Source organism: Fulmarus glacialis, unplaced genomic scaffold, assembly GCF_000690835.1.
Source record: "Fulmarus glacialis isolate BGI_N327 unplaced genomic scaffold, ASM69083v1 scaffold21866, whole genome shotgun sequence".
In the NCBI taxonomy this organism is placed as follows: domain Eukaryota; kingdom Metazoa; phylum Chordata; class Aves; order Procellariiformes; family Procellariidae; genus Fulmarus; species Fulmarus glacialis.
In genome coordinates this window covers 20,015-46,082 of record NW_009217770.1, presented here as the reverse complement: position 1 = coordinate 46,082, position 26,068 = coordinate 20,015, and the positions used below count along the sequence as shown (strand labels likewise).

The 26,068-nt window shown below is 40.6% G+C and overlaps 1 protein-coding gene across 1 annotated transcript in view; it reads right to left on the bottom strand.

Annotated features, from left to right (window-relative positions):
- Nucleotides 1-4,156: 4,156 nt before the first annotated feature.
- OBFC1 (oligonucleotide/oligosaccharide-binding fold containing 1) overlaps nucleotides 4,157-26,068 on the bottom strand; it is a 25,640-nt gene continuing 3,728 nt past the window's right edge. The window contains exons 2-9 of the mRNA XM_009579807.1: nucleotides 24,884-24,979; nucleotides 20,431-20,502; nucleotides 18,488-18,649; nucleotides 17,122-17,233; nucleotides 16,186-16,348; nucleotides 9,114-9,236; nucleotides 8,440-8,512; nucleotides 4,157-4,314 (exon numbers count right to left, since the gene is read on the bottom strand). Of these exons, the coding sequence (XP_009578102.1) occupies nucleotides 4,157-4,314; nucleotides 8,440-8,512; nucleotides 9,114-9,236; nucleotides 16,186-16,348; nucleotides 17,122-17,233; nucleotides 18,488-18,649; nucleotides 20,431-20,502; nucleotides 24,884-24,979 (959 nt within the window). The remainder of the gene's footprint in view (nucleotides 4,315-8,439; nucleotides 8,513-9,113; nucleotides 9,237-16,185; nucleotides 16,349-17,121; nucleotides 17,234-18,487; nucleotides 18,650-20,430; nucleotides 20,503-24,883; nucleotides 24,980-26,068) is intronic.

Below are 26,068 nucleotides of genomic sequence, written 5' to 3'. Positions count from 1 at the left end.
GGGCACAAATTTACAATCCAAAGATTTGAGAACAAGAATACTCAGAACTCATTTATCTGGATTTCTATTTTTAAGAAGTCATTTAAGAAGTCATAAGAGGGAACAGGATTCCAGGAAAAATATTTGGTACAAATAAAAACAGGGAGACCATCATTGCCTCATAGGACCTGGAGAGAAAAGAGACAAGACAGGCAAAGCAATATGCATGGAAAGAGAGGCAGAGAAAGATAAAGCTATTAGCAAAAGTGGGGCTTGCACTAGAACCAAGTCCCACTCCAGCATCTATCGCTTCATCCACTCCCACAGAGTTCTTCCCTAATAGTTCCCACCAATAGATCTCAAGAGCTTTTAATGACTAACATTAAGAAAAATTGAGGCTTATGCCCTACACAGGGAGCTGTATTATCCCCAATTTACAAAAGAGGGAAACTGAGGCATGAAGCAACCTCATCTCTTCTCTCACCTAAGCAGATGGTGGGGACTGAAGGTAGAGCTGTTCCTTTGTTTCCTCACCAGAAAAGCAATCACCTTACATTTTGCTAGAACAGAATCCTAAGATTCTTTGGTAATTTTTGTTCTCAGGAGCTGCATTTCTATGGAAACATACATTTTTCAGGTAACATAAAAATGCTGACTGCTTTTGAAAACTCCATTTTACTTACCTGCCTTTTACTGCCATAACTGTTTCTATGGAAACTGGAACTGGCCATGAAGCAGTCCTACAACGTGAATTCTCACTTGTCAGTTTTACATTAAAGTGCCACCTTCAAAGTCGTTTAATAAACCAGTAATAATTGTGTTGCCTAACGAGTTTTCAAATTAAACGAAACAAGAAAGCGTGCTTTCACTGAATGTTCCGCACAATATTTTGTAAGTGTGGTCTAAGAATTTTAACAGTGTGCATGATATGACCCTCTTGGTTAAGGATATGATCTTTAAACAGAGAGACAGTTTATTAGCAGTAAAAGCCCTAGTGTGCGTAGTTAGACTTACATAAAGGTGACTTATACCAGTATGGGTATGTCTAGACTGCTGTCACAGAAGCATACTGTAGAGATACTGAGTAGATGGGTAAATCAACCTACAGTGAGCTCTGTGCTCCCACAGCTAGCTGGGGTACTTCTGTGCAGGCATATGCATATGGTATTCCCTGTAGGTACAAGAAAGGGAATGCACTCAACCAGAGTAAGCGTTAGTCTGTGTTGGGTGGCTACCATGGAAAAAATAAAGCATGCAAGCTTAAGGCACAACTATTCCATACAGTTATTCAGAATTGTGTAACGTAAACTTAGGTTCCTCCATTAGTTTTACTTTAACCTTTCACTCTTGTAAAAACTGTAGGCTCCCTTGTGTTCATTCATATTTCCCCTGAGTTAACTCAAGTGAGAAAAATCCCTTTTTCCCTTGTTCTTGGGGGGCAATCTCCAACAGAATGTACCCACAATCAGAAGCAAGTCCAGCACCGCCAGCAAGGACCAGCTTTAAAACTTCCAAAGACAGGTTCTTTCCAGAGTCACTTATCTGTCTTTCCCAAGATGAATTCTTCCCACCTCATCTCTGACACTTCGCAGTTGATCAGTGCTTTTAAATTGCAACGGGCAGAACAGAGAGGAAAGACACTTTGTGTCTGCATCAATCTCCAATGCATAGAAAATAGGCGGCCAGGGGTTTTAGGCAGACTTTACACACAGAAACACATCTAAAACACAGGAAGTGCAGCATCAAAGTTGGAGGCAACAGAACACATTAGATGCTGTGCGTATGACTATCCAAGCTGCAAAGGACAAAGATGTAATCCTGTTTTGGTATGAATTTATTTTAAAGAGACCCTAAAGAGCAATACGATCTCAAGACTATCTTTTCCTCCAAGATTCAGCTGCGCAGCGCTCCTCCCAAAACTCATCCAGCCCACACACTTGACTGACTACCCTCAGGAGAACCAGAGTCTTTCTCTCTTCTAACTTAAAAGAGGAGATCACCTTTCCCTCTGAGCTAGCAGTGTTCTTTTAACCCTTTCCCAGCAAAATCAGATTCTGCTAATACAAGACTTTTCAAGAAAACAGCCAAGTCAATCTCTTATATTAGGTGCCATGCTCTTCCATATGGTCCAAGACATGACATACTTTCCTTAAAATATCCTCAAATTCATGCCAAGTGGGTGACTTCTCCATAATCAAGAAGTAACATATGATTAACTCCTGAAGTGAGTCTGAATTTAGGAATCGATATTCCAACCTACTTCTTCCATAGACAGCCTTTGTTTTTAAGCATCACTTCAAACTGAATTGAAGCAAATCTCCTCTGTGGCCAACCAGATCTTTTTGCAGGCATGAATTAAAGTTGCAATTCCCCTCAGTACCACCTCACTCAGAATCTGGACTTCTTTCCCTGCTTTCCAGAGATGCTTGTGGAGGAGGCTGGGGGGAGGAAGACGACTTCTACAATTCTTTCTTAATCCTCTTCTCTTTTATTTCCTTCTGCACAAGTACGTCCTTTCAGCACCTGTTCAGGCCCATACTAAGATCTGACTAGAAGGTACCCAACTCAAAACAGAGCAGCAATGCTAGGATTAGGGCACCCTGCAGGGAAATCAACTATTGAGCCCTGCAGCAAGTAGGGAATTTACAGCAAAAGAATGATTCATACATAGCCTTCCACCATGGACAAATGCACCATCTCTTTAAGGCCAGAGTTTTCCACAGGCCTCTGAATGCAAATGCCAAATATTTTGTCATGCCTTTCTCTTAGCCTATATCTCACTGCAGCCAGGGCTTGGAATGAGGCATATAATATAACAACAAACCAGAGACCTGGCACACATGGGGCTACTCACTGGCTTTCCTCATGCATATGGTTTATTTTTCCCTGCTATGTCAATCCTTATAGGGCTTTACCACTACATCTGCCTCCTGGGAGTCTGCTATTTCAACTGTTACAGGGAAGGTGCAGAGGAAGGAGGAAGGATGCATTCAATCCTTTCTACTCTTTTCAAGTTAAAGGTCTCACCTCCACACCATTAATTAAACAGATTAATTAAACAGACAAGCCCCTGCAGCAGCAAGACCTCTCTAAGGATAAATACTGAACACTCCAGGCTTTGAACTGTGGCACATAACAGAGTTCTGATTATTCCAGATAAAACATCTTGCACAGTAACCTTCCTTAGGCCCGTGTTATTTCATCAATGTCTTGTCCTCTGCAAGCCCAGATATGGCTAGTGTTTTTTGCCAAAGGTAACAAGGATAAGAAGACACAAAAGGCAACAGGGAGCATGGAGATGACAGTGGGTTTTGCTAGCTTTCATATTTTCTTTTCCAAAGCATCTGATTTATGGTTTACCATTTATGATGTAGGAAGCAATTTAAAAATAAACAGCAAAATGGTGGCTGATATTGAGAATTCTGGTCTGAACAGAATCCACAACAATGCACATCAGTAGCGCACACGGTAGCCAGGGGAATCCAGACATGCTTGACAAGCAGTGGGCAAGGTTGCAGGATGGGGAAGGGATGCAGGACCCCGTTTCTGAATATTACTTTTCAGAGAAAAGTGAGGACTGCGTTAGTAGTGGGAAAGCTGTGCACATTCAGGAATACATATTTATAGACAAGAGCACACCAACACAGCCAGGAAGGACAGGCAAATCTTTTGATTGCTTGCTTGCATGTCCTTTCTCTAGCTATTATAAAGTATACATAAAATGAAAGATCCACAGCTATTACCGTACAGAAAGATCACAAGATCAGTCTTTAAGCCAGAAAAACGAGTCCTGACGTGACCACTGCAGTAAACAGTGCTTTAGCAGTGACTTTTCTTTAGGGCTCACTGGATGTAAATGTGAGGATGGCCGTATCACATCTTACTGCAAGGAAAGAGCCCAGCTTCTTTTCCAGCTCCCCTGCTGTATTAGGATATCCAGATTCAGTTTGATACAACTTTCACTAGGAATACGAGGAAGTCAGCAAGAATATTAAAACAAGTATTTGGACAATTTCTCTAGAGCTGGACAAAACCAGCATTTGCAGAATCAGAATGCTCTTTTTTCCCCCCATCTACATCAGACCAGATAATAGCAGCTTTTCAGGGTCACTCAACCTCTCCTTCTTCCCTCCTTTATCCTGAATGGACGAGAACAAATGTATCTTATCTTTTCTCTTTAAAATGCCATGTAATATCCTTCCATAGTGCTGATAATATCACTGTTACTCTCCAGCAGTTCCAAGACACGGTGCATCACCTCTTCAGCCAGAGAGGGGTTGTAGCTCTGCCGAACACAACTCAGGACATGAAGGAAATGGCAGCCTTTTTCAGCATCTGCAGAAAAAAAGGAAAATGCAGCCAGACATGGAGGAACGACTTCAGTCTAACTGCCTCTTTTTAACTATTATAATCCAGATTAGTCATGAAAAAACCACAGCTGTCAGAGAGGAAGAATGCCCTAGGTACTAAATCAGAGATGCATGTATTCAGAGGGAAGAGATCCAGTCTGTGCCTACAGTTCTCCTGTTATCAACTGTTCCCACTGACTTTTCTGGGAAGTGTCAGGGCTGTAACACTAGTAATGAGGGTGAAAGATAATCAGTCTTGCAAACTCTAATATACAGGGCTCATTCAGTACAACCTAATGATGAGGTTAATAACTTAAGGGTACCTCCACTGTCCACCTATGCAAGCCATCCAGTTTCCGCAACTGCAGAAGAAACCAAATGAAAATCCTTTTGCTCATACCCAACTTCAAAAACGTCTAGAACAGAAGGAAGGTCGGTGGCGAGAACCTGTAACTGCTTGCCCAATGCTGGCATCTTGTGGAAAAACTGCTACAGTGCAACTTTCATTCACCTAGCAATGCAATCCCATCCCCACACTTCAGACTACTCAATTACAGGAGTAGAAAGTCACAGAACTTCAGTATCAAATTTTATCTCCTTTTAAGAGGAATGAACCCTGAAAATGTACAAGAGAACAGAAATGTAAAAGCAATCCCCTCTCCTAGAGGGCTAGCCAGAGACAAAAGGTCCTTAATAGTTGCAGTATTGCATGCAGCTACTGTGTGCCTGGTGGAGCCATCATTTGAAGCTCAGCAGTCCCACTCAACATTTCCCCCAGCAGACCCTACAAACCCACTAATCATCAGTGCTGCAAGCTCCCAGTCTCCCCGAGTATTGAACTCCACAACAGATTTCTTTCTCCTCCATGGCTAACAATGGAAAACTAGCATAAATGAGACACATCAGCACAAATTACTTTCCTCCTCCTCAGCCCGCAGCTCACGTGATGTAAGGTAAGTTTGATAAGGGTACTGAGAAATTTCCATGGGCCAGGGAGATCCCTGTATTTTATTGTTGCTGCCTTTGGTTTTATTTTTGCCAATCTCTACTCTAGAATCAGCTGAGGCCCAGAACTGCCTTAGAAGCTTCTGAGAAAAGTCACTGGTAGACAGGAGGCAATGCTGAGTACTGGTAAATAAACAGTTCAGCCTATTAGGCTGTGATTCAGGCAAAGATATTTCTTTAGAAGTCAGTGATCCACTGTGATGAAAGACCTTTGTGGCTGGTAGCCAAAAATGCGTCCACCACCCTAGGATGGATAAGTGCAGAGAACAGAACAATGCCTCTACCTGGTCATAGTGACTGTTGTTGCAAACAAAGCAGGTAGCTGCATTTTGCATTAGTCATAGGTTTGTCATAAGAAGGTCAAAGTGCCCATCCCTGATCTACAGTAACTTAGCTTAAGTCTCGATGAATTAGTTAGTGACTCAAGTGTTACCCAACAGTAGTACAATACATACTTTCCTCCTAGATGCTGGTAGAAAATGGCATTTTGGAGTAGCTGGAGGTGTGTACAATCATTAAGTAACCCAGTAACACTTCTAGTCTACGACCCAGCTTTGAGGGAATACACTCCTCGCAGTGGAGTGATGCTGTCCCTCTTTCATTGCCATATTGGGTTCTAGCTTTTGTCTACCAGCTGAGGTAAGCCAGGCTGTGATTAACTGTCTTGCCTGACTACCAATATCAGAGAGGACAGAGTTATAGAACAACTAGCATTTTCCCACTGTGGACATCTCACACAGGGTCCATTTTGACATATTAAATTTAACTTCAAGAGGCTCTGGTTTTTTCCTCTCTACTATTAGCCTCATCTACGCATAAAACCAGAGCAAATGTGTCAAAAAAAAAAGAAAAAGGAAAAAAAAAGAAATAAACAAATCTGGACTAAGTCTACCATGTACTTACCATGTAAGTCAAAATGTACTGTCATTCTTTTCTGGCTGTCTTAAGCCTCTAGATAGACCCACAGTGGCCTCGCATGAGGGCAGTTAAGATCAGGCTGTTCAGAATTACAATTGGAGCCAAGGACTAGGATTGTCATGTAGGCATATTACAGATCAGGGTTTGTGGAGCTCTGACTAGGCACGTTGAGGATTTTTTTAGTTGTACAATAGTTCCAGGCAGCTGGGTTGGGCCTGAGAATGTGTCACAAATAAAGCAATGGAGTGAGGTATTGCCTTGAAAACTGGCAGAGAAGTAACTCATTGGAGAGAAGAGTTTGGTTTATCATAAATCAGTCTTCCTGTCATGGAAGATTAATATGACTGCTGAAGGAAAATAGGTCCAAACAAGCAAAAGCTTTTGAGGCACTGCCGTGTTCTTGTTTTCTCACTACAAGCCTGCTCACTAGTCAAGGCCAAGCGGGTGGCTACGACTGCCATCCCACCAGCAGAGGGGGTCCGACAGTTACATTGAGCTCTGTGCTCTTGCATCATTCAGTGAGAATAAAATAGCCGCAGTACCCTGTTGGTTTTGATTGAAGCTTCTTGGCCTTCCTTCTCAAAATCTTCTATTACCAGTGACCAGGACATTGAAACAGTCCTTCTGAAAACTAGCAAAAAGACACTGGCCTGGAAATTGTCCTCTTTACAACAAGAAACTAAGTAGGTGGAAAGCTTCAAGGAGAACAAGAGGCTCTGTAAAGCAGTTGCTATTTTTAACCTGCTCAGTACGGAAAACATGGCTTTGAGGACTCAGGACTCTTCAAAGTCTTTTCTGTGACTGATCTACAAGTTTCTCTCTGCAAGTTGACTCCTCCTGACTGGGAGAAAGAACTTCCCAATCTCTCATGGAGCACTGAGAGTACTTTACCAGTGTGAAAACGCACAAGAGGGGAGTTACACCAAGCAGTCACTCAGTGTCCTGTGTCAACTGTATAAAAGTTCTGGCCTGTATAGTGGCACAATTATGAAAAAAAAACAGGTTCCAGGAGAACTAGCTGATGTATAAAATGGGCAGAGACTCTTGACTCCTACAGAGAAGATGTTTGTATTTGTTAATTGGATAAAAGACAATAAAACAATGTGATATGGTAACTTGTTGCGCTGAAACAGCCTCAGGCAAATGAGCCCATCTTCATCTGCATGCTCAGTAGCATCTAATCCCTCCATCCCCCAAAGATACAGAATTTTACCCCCACCTACAAACCTTGTCTACAATTGTACCACTGCTTAAGGTAGCCAGTTGAAAACTCAAAAATAATACTACTTCACTTAGCCTTTTTTCACTGCAGGATAACCATCATATACCAGGCCCTACAAGCACTATTATAGTTATGACAGTGTAAGGATATGAGTGATTTAAGATTATATGCCTTATGTTCCAGTCAGTCATTTATTCTGTACTAAAGTGCATTCTACCCCACAAACAGCTGCACTCCAGCAGCAAGTGATCCCTGCTGACATTCTGCCCAATGAATTGAAAGAAACTCTGTAGCAATGCACCTGTGTAATTAGTAGACATTCAAGTCAAGCACAAGCTATCACTATGGCAATAAGACACAATAGGCTTGAGGGACAGGGATAACTCAGAAGCCATACGAGGTACATTATCTGAAAAGAAGTGGATTTTGTTAGACTGAAATCCCTACCTGCAAAGAACAACCACCTGTGTTCTACCTGAGTTTAAGATCTACAGAGAATATCCTACTGACTTAAGTAAGTTTTATTGTTGATTTAATGGAGGCGGGGATTTCACCTTTCTGTACGGTCACTTTTGTGTCAAGTCCCCTGCAGAAACTGAACTAGCAAGATTTGCTAGTTATCCAGAGTGCAAAGCAACAGCTGCTAGATGCTGACCTAACTTCATTACACTTGGTTCCTCCCAAAATCTAAGTATTCTCAAAAGATATAGATCTAAGATAATGGCTGCTTATTTCAGATCTGAGAGGTTTGCTTCCTGCTGGGCACACCTGCTCTTTTTCTCTCCGTGCTCACAGGAAGCTGCTCTTGCACTCCCGCTTTTAGCTATACTGATTAGCTACACCAGCAACTTAGCTCCGAGTTCAAGGGTAAGGGCAAGAAGCATATCTAATCCAGCAGCAGGAGGAGATACTCTCATCAATATATCAGCACCAGCTCTTCAGAGCCCTGATCACACTGCTACTTACGCCTGGGTTTTCGACAGTCTTCTTTAATCACATCAAGGGTCACTTTAAGCAGCTCCTTGTCATGGTCAGTCACCTGGAGAAAACAGAAGAAACTGGCAACTTATAGCAGTCTATTTCACAGTAGACGGCATGGCTGTTGAAAAGCAATCCAAGGCCATGATGTATTCTAAACTAACACTGTCATAACTACAGTCTGCATTACATACTGCCTCCGAGACTAATAATGAACATTGAATCTTCAGTTACTATTTTTAGTACCATTAGCAGCATCCATGAGTTAGGTGAAGAACATGATATACCAAAATTCAACCCAAAGGAGGGTGACCAACTCAGTAGAACACCAATTTTCAACCCACTTCAATAAAGAGAACTGTCCCAGGCTTCAGTGTGCTCAGCTGCATCAGCACACAATTTGGCAACCCAGTGAACACAGACTGCACTTGGAACAGCAGCAGTGCTTAACTCTGGTGCTGAGTTACAAAAAGAACAACTCAGTGGGTGATACAGAGGTAAAAGCGACAGTGAAGTAAGCTGCAGATAAGACTTTTGAGTCAACAGACAGCACTTGGATGTCCAGCTTCTTTCTGAAACATTTCTACTGTTTCTGAAACATTTCTACTGACTATGAAAGTCATACCCCTGAACTTGTTTGCAACCACAGCTCAGTTTCTTACATGGTATAAGTCCTTGGAGCTACTAGGTTTCTGGAAAACCACCCCTTTTTCTTGTAGCATCCTTATTGCTTCCTTAAAAACACTGTGAATCCTTTTGGAACTGGAGTCACTTTTTGACTTCACCTGGATGGGAAGAAAGCAATGAAGTAGATGGTGAGAAATCGCAGCTCAACTAAAGTTACCAGCAAAAAGCTCCAGATGCTTTCAAGAGCAAGAGGACTTCAGGTGATTTTGTTACACATTTTTCTTCATTTAGTAATTCACAAATCATATCTGTTATGTATGAATTAACCAACATCCCTGAGCTTAAAAAAAACCCCAAACAAACAAACACCAGAAGCTTGTGCTATTCATAAGGAACCACAATCGCCTTACTGCCTTCTTTGTATTTAGCAGCTATTTGATTATGTACTGAGAATTCTCTTTTGGAATAGGCTTGTGATGCTCGTAGAGCATTTGCCTGTTTAGCTAATCAAGCTTTGCTCACATTCAGAGTTTTCCTGCTAATAAGGGTAGGAAGATAGGGACATCAGTGCTTTGTAAGGTGATATTCAGGAGGAATCCAAGTGCTGGGGACTGGATTCCCATATACTGATTTGAAACTGAGGAAGTGTTCAAGGAAAAGGAGGAAACTGGCAAGAACAGTATTTGTTTCTTGTCCCCTTCGTTTCCAAATTTTTACACACATTCTAATCATGCTCTCCAGAGTTTCTCCACAGCCTAATGAAATGAAAGGATAAAGAGCATACAAGAAATTAAGACAGGTATACGAGATAAGGGAACAAAGGATTCAGTTTTGAGGGCAGGTGGGAAACGAGTCTCTTGTGAAAAGAGAACAATGTGCCTGGAAGTCCGTAACTGAGGAGGTTATTTAGAACAAAGTGTTCTGTGTTTGGGACACATCTAACAGAGTAGAAGAGAAGGAAGGGGAGAAAAAAAATCAGGGAAAAGCAGCGTTTGTTTGGAAGTAGAGCAGAGCTAAGACAGTGGAATGACAGCTAGGGAAGTGGAAGGAAATAAAGAATAAGTTGTGGAGAGGGGAAAGTATGGGTAGATAGGAGCAAGACCACGATTTACTGTTCTCCATCTTTATCTGTCCTACTATGTCCTTCAACCTCCCATTTATCTACACAGACTGCTTCAATTCCCAAATTGTTGTTTCCTCAACTGTTGGGAGCACACTGTGCTCCCTGTGGTTTTCTTTAAGAACAGAGCTAAACTGCTTCCCACAAACCAACATGTGATAACTAGAACCACGCCAGAGCAATCAAAGCAAGTTTTGCCAAGCCATTTCTTCAACTATCACTGTAAATGCTCCCACCCTGTTCTGAACAAAAGTATCAGACTTCACATATCCTGCTTCACTCATCAGATGCACTCACAGAAGCCTTGGGAGTGAAACAGGCAACCACCATGCACTAGAACAAATTCATACAAATATGTGAAACAGACACCACATTAGCAATGGAAGAATATCTGTTCACAAAAAATTCATTCATATCCATTTGCAAGTCTCAAGTGAAACTCCAACTGTTTCTAAGCCTGGAAGCTGATGTGCCTAACTAGAAATAGTTCAGAGATCCAGTAGGGATATTAGCGTTAGCATGCATCACAAGTTTCTCCATCCCCTTCCTCCAGCTAATCCTCAATATTTCAGCAGGCCATAATCACATCTCTCGCTCGGTCCCACAACAGCTAACTATCTTTTTCCTCTCAAATCGACAGTCAAAAATAATCACCTAATAGTTCAAGATAGTTAACATAGAACAATGGCTATTATTCTCAGTTCAGTTTTCTCCTCCTGTTCCAGACCAAAGGACTTCAGTGCCCAAATGTTTGTCTGTCCCCCTGTCCACCACAGCTATATCAGTTTGGATAACAACAGACACTGCTTCTAATTACAAACTTGACTGTATATCTGGACACCATTCCAGTCACAGCATTAATACCACTACCATATTTCTCTTCATAATGCCTCTTCTGATGAACTGAAGAAACAAACATAAAACGTAGCAGGAAGGATTAAGTGAAGAGTGAATATTTTCTCATGGCAAAGCACATTCTCATAGCCATGTGTAAAATGAAGAGACTTTGCCTTTCACTCAAATGCAGTAATAAATCCTCAAGAATCTAAGAAACTGCTAGCAAAGCAACCACCTCAAGACTCTGATCAATTTTTAATGTGAAAGCAAACATTTGGGGAGAAAAAAAGATAAAAATATCTCCAAAGAAGCATGATAATTATTCAGTTTGGCTTAACACTGAGATCCCGTCAGATAAGGGAGATAATTAAAAACAGACTCTGCGTGAACTGACACACAGCTCAGCCTGGACGGGTACTGAAACAGAATCACTAAGAATGCAAGTCAAGGCATTGACAGAGCAAAGGCAGAGAGGCAGGCTTGGGAGTGAGAAAATAAGTAAGCAGCTGCTACATATCAGCACCCTCTCATATGTGCTGCAGAGTCCAAGGGAAAGGGCTCCATGGCAGAAGGACTGTTCCTGAAGAACAAATGAGGGCTCCTGCCCTCTTCAGGGGCTTTAATATTATCCTGAAATGACAGGACAAGTTTGGGGTTTTTTCCTAGTGTGCTCTAGAACATGCTTTCTCCTCTCCATCCCTTTGAGTAAAGCAACAATTGAGGAGTTTCTTTGTGAACACAATCTAAAATTACTTAATCTGTTCTTTTGGTCCACCCAAAATATCTCCAGCATCTCATCCTGCAAATTCATAAGTCAATAGTACTTCTTCCCAATACCTTACCACTCTCTTTTATGCCAAACCAGGCCCTCATTTCCTCTGGACTTGGATGCCCCCTTCAGAGCCAATGTACACCTAAGCTTGTGATTTAGTCTACTGAGCAGAAATCTACAGGAGACTGAACATGGGACTATACACAGAGAGAATAAATCTAGGACTATGAAATCCTATGTGATTTCACATCCCTGCTTTTATTTCAGGAGGAGATTGAAAAATGTTTGCATTTCAATAGTTATAAAGATGTATTGTAGCTGTTAATGTAGTTCCTTCTGAGTCACAGCTTATTAGCCATCACTTTACTTTTACAAAGCTTGTCATCTGAGAAACACAGGTATTAAGTAGTTTAACTGCTGATCCAAAGCACCAGCAAGATTTGAATCTGGATTTTGAATTTACCTCTCACAATGTTCACACCTCGTTTTGCAAAGTGTCCCCCTTCGTCATGCCTTAGTTTCAGGGTGCACAATTTTAGGTTCCCTGAAGTGCTGACAGCAGGGGTTCCCGCCCTTCCCCCTAAATCAGGTCCTTTTCAAATAAATGAAGCTGCGCATCCAAACACAGGAGCATCCAAAAATAATTCCTCACTTTTGCAAAACACGTTTTCTGCGTGCCCCCCCACCCCGAGAGAGAAGCAGCTATTAAATAACAATTTTACCATCACTACCCTCCCTCCCAAGACCAGGCAAGGACTCTGCAGCAAAGCCAACAGAAGAATCCACGTCTCCAGAATTAAGTTGGTATTTTAATCAACATATTCCATCTGAGGGGTCTCACACAGATTAGTGGGCTGGTGCTGTGCAACCAGTTATTCTCAGATCTTTAAAACAAGACAAACTCTCTGTACAGTCAATAATAGATCAAAGAATGAAGTGGTACAGGAATTAGTCAGTCTGTTCAAAACGCTGAAAGTATGTAACCTTTGGCTCTTTATGAATCACAACACACCCTGATGGTGTTAAAGTTTCCTGGTATAACCACGCACGTGATTCTACTCATGGAATTGCCCTTTGCAATTTCTCATGCAATGTTTAATCCTTGGCTTAGACAGGTGACAATTTTAGTAATAGTGATTCTGGACATGTCAGTCCTGAAGTCCTATAATAAGCTTTGCAATATACATATTTAAAGTAGCAGTGAAGCTTCCTCAAGAGGCAGGAAGACAAGCACATAGTATCAAGAATGTATAATGCACTATGTTATACCTACAGTACAATGTACAAGGTACATACAGTAAGTATGAACAACACTGTAAAACTCCCTACTTTAACTACTTGTCATTGCTGACCTTGAGATAATATTCAAATCAAGAGAAATTCAAACAGCAGAGTCTGGAAAGCACAACCCAAGTTACGTGTCCAAGCTAGTGACATACACAATCTGGAATGATAATACTAAAATAGCACACACTATAGCTTATGCATGGAAGAAGTGCTTAAAAATGATTAATCAAGACTGGCTGGTTGCAAGTCATATTTAATCCAGTTGAGAAACTGGATGGATCAAGTTCACATGTAGTGTTCTTCAAAAAAAAGGAAGCAAAGGCTTGTCCATTTGCCAGACAGAATTGCGTAAGTCCAGCAAGTACGCTCTTTAGGTTCTCTAAGCACAAGATTACTTTTTCGGTTTTTTGCTTGTAGTCTTCCTTGTGGTACCTACCGCTCCAGTCTCAAAAGTCATTTGTTTTAAGGGATGAGGGAAAGGCTACAGCTTAAGGATAGAGGGGGCACTGGTTATGTGAAATAAAGCTCCACTGGTTTTAAAAATTGTAACAGATTTGTTAATTTTTAATTATTATTAAAAACACCAAGCCTTCCAATTCTCTTACCCATCCTCTGTAGACTATAAAATTAAATGTTCCTTAGTATATGTCATCTGCTAGAGGGAAATTTATTCCGGAGAGCACTGCTGGGGAGCCATTAGGACTGGAACTAGGTGTTGTAGGACATGTATGGGATGGGGACAGGGCACAGCAATGCTGAAAAGGAACAGAGAGATGCTGCCTACCTCAAGCTATCCCAGCTACCTCCTTCCATCTTCACCCCCTGCTCCGCTCCACTGCCAGTGACTCCACAGCAGCTCACCACCTCCCTGGAGAAAATATTCCATGCTAAGATACCCTCCCACTATGATGAACACTGTGCAAGTACTTTAAAAGTTGGGAAAGAGATGAAGGGTGTGCACCACATCTCCTAGGATCACAGGGAAAGGAAGAGAGAGGCAAGGAAAGAGTTTACCAGCAACTGTGCTCTAGAACACTGGAATCAGGGTAAAAAAATAAAGTTATACATTCAAATAACTCATCCTTTCACATCCAGGAAAAGTGTAAGAAGTGAACAAGTGTGTTTATTGTGGTGTGACCTGATTAGTTTGGTCCACTCATCTAGCTCCTGCCTTGCCAAATAGGCATGAAATAACATTGTTCCATATTAGCAGCACCCTTTATCCTTTTGGTTTGAGGGTGACGCAAACCAGAAGACTACAGAGGGGAAAAGAAAGGAAGAGGAACAGAAATCGGATCTACTACACTTATTTTTGTGGATCAAACTGGGTACTTGACTCATTGCCAATTATGAGACGCGACACCTTCAAGGGACAGAGCAGAGGAACAACAAAATGCATTTCCAGAGCATTACTAGGCGCTCCTCTTAAGGCATTCAGGTCACTTGACAACTGCAGGTTCTTTCTTATGCAAAGATATATAAGCCTCTTTGCAAGGAATTAATACCAAAGGGCAATAGGGAGAACTGCAATTTCTAAATAAGCATCTGTGTGCTCAAATTCCTGGGACATATACTCACACCCTTGCATCAGGGTCAGGAGCAACTATTAATTATTATGATAGCTCCTCATGACTGCTAACAACACTGATGCTACATTGTTTTTGTTGGTTTGATTTTTTTGGTTGGTTTATTTTTGTGCCTTTCTATGTTTGTTCTGCAGCAGTTCCTACTTTAAATGGCTTTGCAAGTTATTCATCTTGATCTTTCTATAAATGCTGAAACTTCAAAGATGGAAGTTTCCAGTCTTAGTCACAATGACCACTACTTCCTTTAATGTAAAGTGTTTGGGAACTTTTAATACTGTTCCGGCTAGTTTAGAAAAAATACCCTGTCCCATGTTGGAAATTCTAGTATCAAACTTTTCTGTCAAAAATGAGAGTAGCTCCTGTTATTGTTTATATCCATGCTTGCTTTAAAGCAAACGGCAAAAATGCCTTTAATAAAAATAAGAGAAACAGCTATCAAGAAGCAGCTATCAGAAGCAGTTCACAGGGGCCAACAAGAATAGAGCTACTTTTCATTATTATTTGACCTCATCTACAAAGGGACTGGTTTTTGTGTTAGGTTTTTTTTTTTTTTTAAGAATTAAACAAACATCCGATGTTAACATAACATAGCACTTAATTTTACAGTGCATATCAGAATCAGGCAGTGAAAATGACTGCCATGGATTTATTTCTCTACAGAAAACCAAAAAGTAAACAAGTGAGTCACAATGCTCTAGTTTAAGTTTCAGTTGCCATTGGTAACATGGTAAAAGCCATAACTCTATTACATTTGCAGAAATTTACCACTTCACACAAGTTGACAATCTGGTCTTTAATTTAGCCAAATAGCACAGAGTAATATAAAGCCATTTTACAAGATGTTCTATTTCCCATTCTGCGGTTGATCAAGAGCATACTATCTCACTGGAAAGTTTCTCAACAGTTTGGTTCCACGCAATTGCATGTAAACTGATTTCAATTAAATCCCACCTTCTGATCCTTTCAATCATGGCCTTTCACAACTAGGGATTTCCAAAACCAGAAATATGTAGCAGGGAGCACTGTTCATCCACTCATTATAATCTCCTTTTGAAAGCTACATCTCTATTAATATATTGAGCTTCAAATGAGAAACAAGACAAAGACTTTGTGCTCCCTTCTCCTGATCAAACTCAGGATCTCAAACATCTGCCCCAAACAGCTCAAGCACCTTAAAGGAATCTCCTTTTCTGATACTGCCACTACTTACAGATTTAGATAAGCTAGTGCCTGTTGCAGACTGTAAGGTTACTCAGCCCTAATACAAGATTACCCTTAACAACAGAATTTTTTCATATGGCTTTCTTCAGTCCAGTTTTGTATGTCTCAAGTGACGAGGTTTCCTCAAGCTCTGTAAATAATTCATGCACAGAGCTAAAGCTAAAGCACTTGTGGTTTTTGAATCCCCTGAAGGCACCAGTCTCTGATCTGGTTGTTTATGCTTAAAAAAAGTACATGCTGTTATTTCCCTTCACTAAAAACTTGAAACAGTTACATTCACTCACCTCCTGACAGCTGGGACTGGGTAGATGCATACCAGCCAGCGACACCAGAGTATCAATTGTTTCCAACTCCTGTTGGTAAAAGGTCTGAATTTTGTTTTCTAATAGAAAGCTTTTCACTTTGTCATGCAGCATATTGATTGAGAAATTCTGACCCTCCAGGCCACTACAAGAATACATAGAACATGTCAAAAGGCAAGAAATATACTACTAACATTTTTTAGAACAATTACTTGAAGTTAGCATGCTAGACGGGTTTTCAAAGGTCAGAAGGTATTTTACTGTCCTTAAAGAATCTGAATTTAAACCCTTAATTAAAACAGATCATTTTTATATGCAATAAACATCCAACTGTTCCTCTTCAATCATGTGCTGTAACAGTGTTGTGATTTTAAGATCTGCAATCTCTGAAAGCACGCTACATGCAACAGACCTGCCAATAAGAACCCAGCTACCCTTAAACTGAATACAGGAATGGGTGTTTGACTCAGTTTATTGAGGTTATGTATTTGTGATTTGATGATGACACAGGCAGCAGAAGTTGAGAGCATTTCAATGGAATAGCTCCTTATCCTTACACATAAAACAAAATCAGGCAAGGACACTCCCCCATCTAATCTGTTGACCTCACCCCCAAACCTTGCTCCAAACCCCAGCTTTCTTTACTATATGCAAGAGGTTTGTAAACAGTATTTTACTACCTTCCTAATATTCACTTTGGTTCAGCATTATATTTCTTTTCTCAGATTATGGACAGGTATCTCATCTGTATGGATCATCAATTATTTGGGAGAAAAGCAGGCTGCTACTGCATGCTTGTGCAGAGTCTAAATCACAGTGGGGCCCTGTTCTATCTTTCTCCACAGTTATTACAAAAACAAATAAACAATAATAAAATCCCACACTTTGCCCCAAGACCAGTCTGAATACTGCATTTACCTCTGTCCCTCCTCAGGATCTTGGAAAGGTTTATCATAAACTTCTCTATAGAGACAGGGGAGCTCCAGCATTCTTGAAATCTGAACATCACACACAGGATCATCCACTTTATCTGGAGCAGCAAAAAGAACATACATACTTGGCCAGAACTGCCATACCAATCTTTTAAGCAAGCATACCTGAGGCACAATAGAGCTTCACATGCCAGTATTAAATTGGCAAATTTTGTTTTATAAAAACAAAACCACAAAGGCCACTCCTGCTTTTACAGTTTACAAGGAGGTAAATAACCTGTTGTGGTGCATTGCAGATTATGCTTTTGTCTGACAACTTATTTAACCAGAATTTATGATCTCTATTTTACCTTTCAGCAGTCTTTATCCATTGGATGAAGTTAACACATAGTAAGGAGCTTTATTTGGACCAAAGTGAAAGCAATTTAGAGGCTATTTGAATTGCGTGGCTCTCCTTTAATGAAATAATGGTATTATTACAAGCCCTTGAATGGGTTATATATTCATAAATCTTCTGTCTGGAAAGGAGGGTTGAATACCCTCTCAGATTTTAGGTAGAGCTGAAAAATCTACAGAGTTTTAATCTGAGCTACACAGGGTTTTTAAAAGACGGGCTTCCCCCCACCAAAGGAATCATTTCAGTATTGTCTCTGAAAGATTTCACTGGGGAAAACCAACTCTTACACAATAGCACAGAAATGGAGAAGAGAAGTAGTTATGTAACTGGAAGCTCCTAGGGTGTAAGCAGTGGACTGCAGAACCCTGCTGCCCAAAGACCTGTCAGGTACAGGAGCAGCACCTGCAGATCTGTGCCTGAGTGACTGAAGATGAAGAACACTTCTCAGTCATTCTGCAGAGCCAGAGACTTTAGGAGAACCTGGGCTTCAGTAGTACAATGTGCCCATATGCTGCTGTCTGCCCATGGAATGGATTATACAGGCTGCGACAAACAGCAACCGTTTCTCCAAAGCAGCTGATGCTTCTGATGAAGTGTGACATAAAAAGGTCACCAACTCCCTTCCCATGGGCTTTGGCTGTTCTACTTCAACACAAAGCAAATTGAAGAGCAAGTCACTCTCACAGATATCCAACCACAGTATCTGCATAGCATTCTTGTATGCATGCTAGTCATCTTGCCTCATTTACAGGCAATCTAATCCCACACATTAAGTAGTGTGTCTTCTAACCTTACACGGCTAAAATTGAAATAAAGACACACAGATGAAAATCTCTTTAGAAAAATGAGATGCCAGAAAATAAACTGGAAATTATTCAGTGAATTACATACAGCTTAGACCTTCTCACAAATTCAGACAATTAAGTTACATATGTCACAGATCCATAACACTCACAAAAACAAGAAGCCTGAATTTCTCTTTGTTGCCTGTAGGTTCGCATGTGACCTCTAACCCTGACAATATCCCCGATCTCCAGCTTGGTTTTCTGGCTCACCATTTCTTGGAGTTTCTTCATCTGTTCAAGCACAGCAAGACTGCTGGGTGTGCTTGGACGACCTGTAAAAAGTGGGGGAAAGGACATCAGGCATTAAGGCCAAGAGGACTGTCCTTTTGCATTTATCCAAACACCTAAGCATCACAGGAGTCATATTACTAAAAAAGGGATAAGATCCCAGGCACCATGTGTCCTGGGTACCAAAACTCTTGGGTGACAAAGTTAGTTTACAGTATTATATTTAAGTAGTTCACCTGGGGAAAGTGTAAAAGGGAAGAGATACTGATTTACCAATGAAAATGTCATAGATGGGTTGCAAAATTGAAACATTAATTTGAAATGGGTTTTGTAATTTTTTGATTTTGTCATGCTAAGATGGATGAGAGGAGAAAAGAAAGGTCAGCTGTACTTTTTACATAAGAGAAGAATGAGTCATCTGAGGTGGGGCCAAAGTATTAATGTGATGCAATTTGATGTCTACACTGAGGTGAATGCAACTTGACAGAACTTCACATTTATGTAACACACCTTTGCAGGAGAATAAATTCTTCATAACTTAAAACCTGATTAATGATCCAAGTATACCTGATCACAATTACTAAAGGCTGGAAGAAAGTTTCCTGTGTCCCCTAGGAGCTGTTTTCTTTAGCAGGTACAAATGAATTAATTTCCATTAATAACATAGTGTCCATGCAAGCACTACTGATGTCCATGTAAAATAAGAACACAAGGATGAAACAAGCATTCTGGATCCTCATTCTATTTCAAGCAGTGAATGCAATTCGTTCAGTGAATTTAAGTTCCTCATAAAAACCTGATTTTATTGTGGGTCCCCATTATTTTTTTGGAAAGCTGTGCCACAACATCACCTCTCTAAAAGTGAGAGCTGTCTTCTAGATTCCAAGTTCCAGCTGGGATTGTTTATACCACTTGTCATATCATTGTTAAAGTAAGTATGAATTATCTGTCTGTATACATGGGCCTGTTCCACAGACAGAGTTTTTAACTTTGACATGAAGCTTTCCTTTCCCCATTCTGTGCATATGTAACCCTAACACTGGCAGATGACACTAGTAACATTTATTTCAGTAGGATTTGATCAGCTCCATATCAGGGTTGTCAATCTACTACATGAGCTTTCAAGAAGGTCCAAAGTAGAAAGTATTCCATGCTTTGATCTATGAGAAATGGGGGGGGGGGGGGGGGGGGGAAGCCAGACACTAGTGAGTTCTTCTGTTACTAAGTGCAATAATAGATTCATTTCAAATGCATGATTTCTGCACATTTAGAACTTTCCCAAATGTTAAGAGACTGCTGGCATCCTCCCACTGTGTTTTAAGCTACTCTAGAGTTCATCACTGACAGTATACGCGTGAGCAGGAGGAGAATGACTGCAAACAAGGAAGAGAAGATGAATTCTGAAACCACTGGGTGGGGAACGTATACCAGGTTGCTGGTCAATGGACTTTGGAAACAGAAGCTGTGGCATGTGGCAGATTTCCAGCCTAGTTCCTCACTAGATGAAATCACAAGAAGAACCATAAGAAGAGGATTCTCTGAACAATGTCACAGCATAGAACTGAAATACCGTATTACTCAGATAAGGAAAAGGCATGACAGGTCATAATGTAGTGGTTTTATTGGCACCACCATTGGACACAACACAAAAAGTAATACGAAACTCCCAAAATGGCCCAGGCTGTAGGATGTGATGGTTTTAAAAAAAAAAAAAAAAAAGAGTTGAATTTGGTCTTCTGCAAGTTTGATCGTTTATTAAATTATGTAAGACAGACATGAGCAAAAATGTACAGTCAAAAGAGGAATTATTTATTTGATAAATTACCTGATAAAGATGTTTCTGCTACCATGGGATTTTTCCAGCAGACACAATTTATAACTCCAGTACTATCATCCACTGTAAAAAAAAATTGCAAGAATTACAGAGTAAGAAAGCAGGTAGTGGTGTTCCAAGAAGTGAAGATACATAGATATGTAGAGAGATGACTGCCAAGTATATCTAGTGCCAACCAGTCTGAAAGGGAAAGTGGGTGCTCAACCCCTACTTATACCTCCGAAATAATATCCACAGTCGTTTCAGTTGTGGAAGTAGCTCAGCACCAAATACCATGCTTATGTGCATAGTCAGCAAAGTAACAGGTATATTCTCAAAACAAGATCAAGCACTGATATAAATTATGAGGCTTCAGTACATATATTGGATATTAAAGGGTTTTAATCTCATTGACAAGATCAGAAGAAGAATCAGTGTTGAAAGCTGAATCCAGGCAAATTAAAATAGGAAACCAGACACAAAACACAGAAGCATTACTGTAACAGTGAGAAAACAGCACTTCAACATTGGGGGGTACAGTCATGTGAATAGCCTAGGAGTGCTGCAACCTCCAGCTGCATTGGTTTCCACGCTAATATAGTGCACAAAGTCTGCTGGCCTCTCGCGTACAAGAAGATGTTCCAGAGAACAGAAAGGCAGCTCCTCTAGCCAGGAAGGACAGAGGACAGCACATGCTTGTGGTTCTGCTCCAGGCCAGGAATTCCCAACTTAAAGTATACGTACTGGTGGCATGCAAGCCACTTCCATTGCTGAAAAAGCTTAACACCTTCTCCTAAGCACGGGAGCTGTCTAGATTTTCCTGTTTTGCTAGTACCTAATCAAAGTAAGTTTTGCGATTTCTGCCCCAGGCACTGCATTGTCAAGTACAGCAGAAAAAGACAAAACCCAAAGAAAACTAAAAAACTATCAGAAGAATCAATTGTTCTACAGATCAAGAGACTGTATAGATGGCATGTCCAACAAATACTCTTTAAATAAAAAGGCACTAAACATCTGTCAAACCACAGAAAGGATCACATTTCCAGTCCAGTTAATGCTCCAAGCACTTTGCTCCATGAATGTAGCCATCTCCAAGATTGAGCTTCCACTCTTCACAAATTGGAATCTACAATTTTCTTCTGCTCCTTAAACCAGATCCATGACTACAAAAGTAACCGCAATGTTTACCAGGAAGGTACTGATTGGTACCTGCAGTCGTTTCCTCTGGGAACCATAGCATCAAAGCAAAATGCCTTTGCATTGTCTCACATGTTTTGAAACAATCTCCCTATTGGGGGGTCCAATTTTAAATCATTGTCTTGCCTTCCTGTTTCCCAGTGGCTTAGCTGCATTTATAAGATGCAGGCAATTCCAGATTCCATCACAAAAGTATGCTCATCTCATTGCTATCCCCCTTTTGAGCTGTTGTGTCTGCAGCTATTTCAGCAGCTTTAATTTTGTACCAGAGCGTAGATAATGATCTAGCTGGTAGGACTTCCTCTCCTTGGTACAGACAAAAAGCAACTATTTTAGTAGGAGTCAGAGCCCAAATATACCATGCCAAGTCATTCATGCAAGCCAGCAACAGCAATAAGAAACAGGGCAGATGACATTTCACTATTACATTACTGCAGCTTCTAGATGTTCCAGCTTGCAACTGGCTGTTGCACCAACTGCGACAGATATGCTTCCTAAGAAGGGCTTAGGAAAAAAACAAACAAGACTGAAGGATTAGCAGGCCAGACTCCTCCTCATCAATCTAACAGCTGAAAATGGAGTCCTGGAGAGATTGACCTGTTCCTGACCACACAGGGAATCTGGTAGCAGAGCAAGGCTCTGAAACAAATTTTTCCCAGCTCACAAATAAAAGCTTTGAGCAAAAAGACAAATAACTCCTGAAGCACAGTTGAATGAAAACTCTTGCAATTGTATTCTAATTAGACAGGGGAATGTTAACCTATTCTAAATGCACTCAAGGGGTCTACAAGCTTTTGAAAACTTCCTGTGCTCCCTGTGCCGCCCTTCCTCATCTCCTTGGGTTTAAACTTTTGTTTGGTTTTTTGTGGGTTTGTTTGTTTGGGTTTTTTTGACTCTTACATTAACTTTTTGAGGGGTAGCACTCTCAAAGCTATCTGGTAAATGAGATAATTATGTTTATTTTTATTTCTTTGTAACAAAAAGGGTATGGCTCTTGTAAGGCCTGCGTGAGCCTACTGAGATCCTGGTGAGATTTTTTTCATTTGTTTTTAAGGCAAGTGCCTTTCAGCCTTTCAAGACAGTTCTGGAGTATAAGGAAAACTAGATGTGATGTTTGGGTTTGTTAAAAAGGAATGGAAAAAACAAAAGAGGTCAGAAAGGTGCATTAGCTAAAACATGAGCTTGTTCAAAGCTACACTTTAATTAGATATCCTTCTCATAATTGATCATAATAATAGCAATTAAAAAATCAAATCAAAATGTCAAAATCAGGTTTTACACGGCATGTAGTTTTGTTTGTTTTTTTTTTTTTAAGCCAGAAAAGAGTCAATTCACTCTCTTTTACAATTACTTTGTCACCAGTTTTGGCTGTATGGTTTTCAGCACAGAGAGGACCTAAGATTCTCTTAAAATGAGCGGTGTGTATTCTGAAGTAGACAGGAAATGGGAGGCAGTGACGAGTGGCAGTGACACAAAGACATTTCAGTTCTCTATCAGAAAAAAAGTACAAAGGCGGAATTGCTTTGCAAGTCACTTTTAAGCAGACGGAAAGTGAGCAAGTACTGAGCAGTGTGTGGCACTCCAACTGATGCAACGCCTGCTCTGTGACTCACCAACCAGAGCCTGTTGAACTGAGAGATGCAAGAAGTTACAAGCAGGAAACTGTCTAAGAAGTTACAATTTTACACTGGCAGAGTCAGCCTGCCTGAAAGGGAGGGCAGGCTGGGGAGGGGCACCCTGGCAGGTAGCCCGGAAGCTCAAACCAGGAACTGCTGGAACAAAGAGTGGAGTTGGATGTGAAAGGACAACAGGAAGCCAGGCTCACTGAGAGCTGTACTTAAAGGTCGGCTGATCTAACACTAAGGCCTTAATTCCACTACTCCACAGTTTCTTTTTATTTCTATTCCTCCATTTTCTGCCCCAATCAAACATTTCCAACAAGTTTACATCCAAACTAATGCTGAGAGCAGCGTGGGAAATCCTTGCCCATAGAATTGTTTTTGCCTTGGTCATTTTGATTCTGTCTTCCTCTGTTCTCATGAAGTGATAACTGCATTTGCATACCAGTGCAATAAAAGAATAGTAGCTGACATTCAATTTATGTTTCAACACTTCATTACATCATCAATTACATCTCCGTCTCTTAACTTAGGTGCTTGTTTAGCCTGTGCTGCTTAAAGTGCCAGAGAAACTTGTGCTTCAAAATATCTACTGTCAACTCGTTATTTAGCATAATGGCAGGGTAACAACAAACACCCAGAAATTAGACTTAAAAAAAAAAAAATCTAGAAAATATTCACTCTAAGAAACTTGCAGGGACATTTCTATAGAGCATAGAGTCAACTCTAAGCAGCCGCACCCAGTGAAGGGCATGCTATATGCACTACCAGTTAATGCTACTCTGCAGCAGTATGATGCAACTGCAGGTGGTGTGGAAGCTGGGACCTGGGTAAGTTGTCAAGTGTATCTTCACAATACTCCTGTGAGTCAGGGAATTGCTGCTGACTCAATTTTGTAAGGGAATTGGGTAAGAAGAGGTGCTCTGTGACTTACCTCCATCAGGTGGAAACCCATGGCAGAGGAAGACACTGGACATGAGTCCTTCAAGTGCTTTGATAGGACCTCTGCATTTGGCTCCCCCTTCCTACTGTGAGATGACCTCCCCCACCTTTTGAAACTTGCCACATCACCACTACTCCACTCTGCTTTTTCTCCAGATGAAAAAGACAGCTGAACAAAATGACAATCAGATGTTCCCATGTTAGTAAAATAGTCTGAATATTGGGAAAAGCAATAGGGAGGAGACAACTCCCAGCTGGTGTTGGTAAGGACCGGTTCTATGATGCTTGAGTTAGATTTGCTTAGACTTTTACGCATCTAAATATAAACAAGATCCTGACTGCTATTAAAAGCTGGCTCCAAGGTAGGACAAAACATACAAAAAGTCAGAAGGGATTTCTAAGGTTCAAAAAAGGAAGAAGTGACTTCCCATTTTCAGGCACTGTTAAATCTGTTTATATCTGACCAAAGGAACTGCATACATATATGAGAGGAAGATGGTAGAGTCCAGTGGCAAAGCAAGAAGTGGAAAAAACCAGTAGCTTCCCTAAGTTTGCTAAGTAATCTGAGCTGCAGATACATTATGTTAGGATAAGAGCACAGTTGTTTCAAGAACAGACAATGATCAAATAAGGCAACCTTTAAGTTCTAATGGTAATTAAGATTAGAAGGCTCATAAGTGCAAGAAGAAAGAAACAAACATTCTTACCTCCATAACTATAAAAGGCATCTCGCTCTTTCATTTGAACCACTATCCCAACGACATCCACCTGTCTTACTGGATGTCCGTTATAAAAGAATATACCTAGACACAGAACACACTTGGTAAGTGTAACTACTTCTTTCAACACCCTACCTTACATAGTCACATTTGTAACTAAAAACATACTTTCTTACATATTTAATATATCTTAAATTATACAATACCTAGTTATGTGAAAAATCCCCTGGATCGGTGAGGACTGGGAACACTGGAAGCAAGAAGTATCAGTTCTACTTAGGATACCAAAAACTTGCTTTTCTAGAGTGTCAGAACTTTATTAACCTCTTGTTTTCTTGCACATTTGGATCTGAAAAACAGTTTGTTTCCTGCAGGCATTAAGGTTTTTTTAGTTGTTGTTTTGTTGTTTCATTTTGGTTTGGTTTTGTTTTTCTTTGGGGTTTTTTTTTTGGTTTTTTTGTTTGTTTTTTTTGTTTGGTTTTTTTGTTTGTTTTTGTTTTTGTTTTTTACATCTTCATCAGGCTTCAGAATAAATAATAGAACACAATGGAAGCAGTTTGAGCTTCTCACAATGCAGCTGTTCCTGATTAAGGCAGAGCCTTCAAAAGGAAAACTAACATAATTCTGCCTTTCATTTCTAAAAGAACAGGAGCCATGAGGGTCGGGGGGATAGAAACAACCCTCTTCGATTGCGGAGTACACTACGCAGTCATCATGGACAGCATCCTGAACTTCAGTTTCTGAAATAACACATTCTAAAAACATCCCTTCAGAGCTATTTTTGTGCATCTATAAAGATGACTTGAGTAAGAATAACACGTAAAAACATGTCCAGGAAACAGCGAGAGCCCAGTGGACTTTGACAGCACTGAGGTTGCCATGTGCTGTAATCCCTTTCAAGAGAGTGACAAATGTTGTTAACAAACACTGATGTAAACACTATACACTGAAGCTTCACTGTCCGCTAGCAGGAGGATAACAGGGCAATAAGCTCCAAATATATCCTGGGCTGGCTAATTTTGAGTCAATATGTTTTCTTCAGCTTTCGAATACTGCTGCTTTACTGAAATATGCTATCTGGGATGTTCACTGTCTTCCAAAAACTAGGTAACTCAAGGGACTCAGAAGGGAACACTTGGCTCCATACACTGTGGCAAGTCTTATTCTTACAAA